Source organism: Tamandua tetradactyla, chromosome 13 (assembly GCF_023851605.1).
Source record: "Tamandua tetradactyla isolate mTamTet1 chromosome 13, mTamTet1.pri, whole genome shotgun sequence".
NCBI classification, from domain to species: Eukaryota; Metazoa; Chordata; class Mammalia; order Pilosa; family Myrmecophagidae; genus Tamandua; species Tamandua tetradactyla.
In genome coordinates, this window is record NC_135339.1 from 96,344,687 (window position 1) to 96,347,114 (window position 2,428).

At 46.2% G+C, this 2,428-nt stretch overlaps 1 protein-coding gene across 1 annotated transcript; it reads left to right on the forward strand.

The window, feature by feature from the left end:
• The first annotated feature begins 452 nt into the window (after nt 1–452).
• On the forward strand, nt 453–1,382 carry LOC143654486 (olfactory receptor 13A1-like). Its single transcript, XM_077126469.1, has one exon. The coding sequence runs from the start codon at nt 453–455 to the stop codon at nt 1,380–1,382; it is 930 nt and encodes a 309-aa protein (XP_076982584.1).
• The last annotated feature ends 1,046 nt before the right edge of the window (nt 1,383–2,428 follow it).

The window sequence follows — 2,428 nt, forward strand, 5'->3', positions numbered from 1 at the left end:
TTGCTCCCCTCTCAAGGCCTCCTGTGTAGGGTTGTCTCCTGATGAACTGGCTGGAGGAGCATTGTCTCTTCTCCCTTCATGGAGAGTGGAGGCTCATGGACACATGGTCCCATTTGTTCTTGGTTCTGCACCCTGAGAACCCAGAATGGCCAGAGCCTGTGACCTAAGGGTTACAGTCAAATACCTGAAAGGACTCAAGGGAGAGAGCCACCACCATTCAGCTCCTTGTGGGGTACCAGGTCTCAACAAGGCATTATCTGCCCTTTGATTGATTTTTCTTAAGTTAACTAAACTGTAAATGAATGGAAACACACAATCCTTGTTTTCTTTCCAGAAAGGATTGTTCATTAAAGGGAATCACTTAATCTTTATTTTTTAGTTAAAATCACCCACTCCTGACAAGGAAGAGGCCAAGACCGTGCTGCCTCCAGCAGAGGTGACCAGATTTGCCCATGGCCATTGGGAACAAGACAGAGGTGACCGTGTTCATCCTGCAGAGCTTCACCAATGACCCTGGACTCCAGGCTGCCCTCTTCTGCCTCTTCTTCTCCCTCTTTGTGGTGGCCTTGGTGGGAAATGGCGTGATCATTACAGCCATCCACTGCAGCCCCAACCTCCACACACCCATGTACTTCTTCCTGGTCAACCTTGCCATGCTGGACATGATCTGCACCTCGTCCATCCTGCCCAAGGTCCTGCAGAGCCTGGTGGCAGAGAACACCATCTCCTATGCTGGCTGCATCAGCCAGATGTTCTTCTTCACCTGGTCACTGAGCGCAGAGCTTCTGCTTTTCACTGCCATGGCCTATGACCGTTACCTGGCCATCTGCCGACCGCTGCACTACAGCACCCTCATGAGTGGGAGGTTTTGCCTTGCCTTAGCAGCCTTTGTGTGGTCCATGGGAGTGCTCAATGCCTTCCTGCTTACTGGGCTGGTCCTCAGACTGTCCTTCTGTGGCCCCAACACCATTGCTCACTTCTTCTGTGAAATACCCCCCGTGCTGCTGCTCTCCTGCTCCCCAACCTTTGTCATTGACATCATAGTCATCACTGCAGACATGTTCCTTTCTGGGATGAACTTCTTGCTCACCATGGTGTCCTATGGCTGCATCATCACCAGCATCTTGCGCATCCGCTCCGCAGAGGGCAAGCACAAGGCTTTCTCCACCTGCTCCTCCCACCTCATCGTGGTCACCATGTACTACTCCACGGTCCTCTACACCTACATACGGCCAGCCCTGGGCTCTGCTGGGCTAATGGACAAGGTGATTACCATATTGTACACCATAGTGACCCCCACTCTGAACCCACTCATTTATACCCTGAGGAACAAGGAATTCAAAGCATCCTTTAAAAAGCTCCTCCTGCCTTTCTCCAAATGATGCTGTGTGAAGAGGAGAGACTAGGTGTGACCTTGGAAGCCCCACACCCTATCTCCCATGAGGAATCTGTGGCCTCACTGGACATATTTGGGAGGCTCTTTCCCCCAAGAAATTGTTGCTAGGCTCTTTGTGTAAATGTCTCTTGTATGCATAGAACTGTCAGTGTTTGTACTTTGCTTAATGCCTGGTTTATTAATCATAGAAACTGATTACTAAATCTTTAAGCATTACACGGCTCTTAGTTTGAAACATATCTTTTATACTTTGAATTTTCTTGTGTTGAAATATTTCTATGAATTATTTAATCAAATCCCCCTGTTAATTAGATAATGAGCATGGTGTTCTAGATTCCTTCAAATGCTTCAAACATTTCAAACAACAAAATATGGTCAAATTAAGGTGATGATGACAAAACTCATTAAACCACACTTAAACCTCTTATAAAATCCCTAGTATCACAGGATTGAATGTTTCACGAACTTTCATGTTTTAGTTTCTACTATGGCTTCATTTTTTGACAGGGCAAAAAGAAAAAGAATACTAGCTTAGACTAGAAGAGATTACAGTTCTGTTTTTGACCCTCTGATTCTTTTTGAGACTTGGGGTCTGATTGCAACATCGAAAGTGAGTCACACCCAAGCCAGAGGACCTTGGGTCTGGCCTCCTCCTGCAGACATTGATTCCATCCAGGATGTGAATAGTCCACCGTTTGAATTAGCACTATGCCTTTGCCTGGCAACAGGTATGGTGTCCACGTGGGTGTCCTTAGGTAGTTCATGTGGTACATGCAGACCTGCACATGTGTAGATGTGTGGGGCTCGGTGTCTGGTCGTCATTTCACCTCATGGGTTTGCAGAAGAGCTCCATCTCCTGAGACCTGAGGAACTAGGTCTTTATGATTGACTCTCCTCTCAAGTACACTTGGCTTTAGAAACTCATGTATAGCAAATACTTACTACATAAAGCTAAATGTAAAAGTTAAAGCTCTGTATTTTTTTATTGTTTGCATCCTTAACAAAAAAATTTCCTGAGTCTCATTATGAATC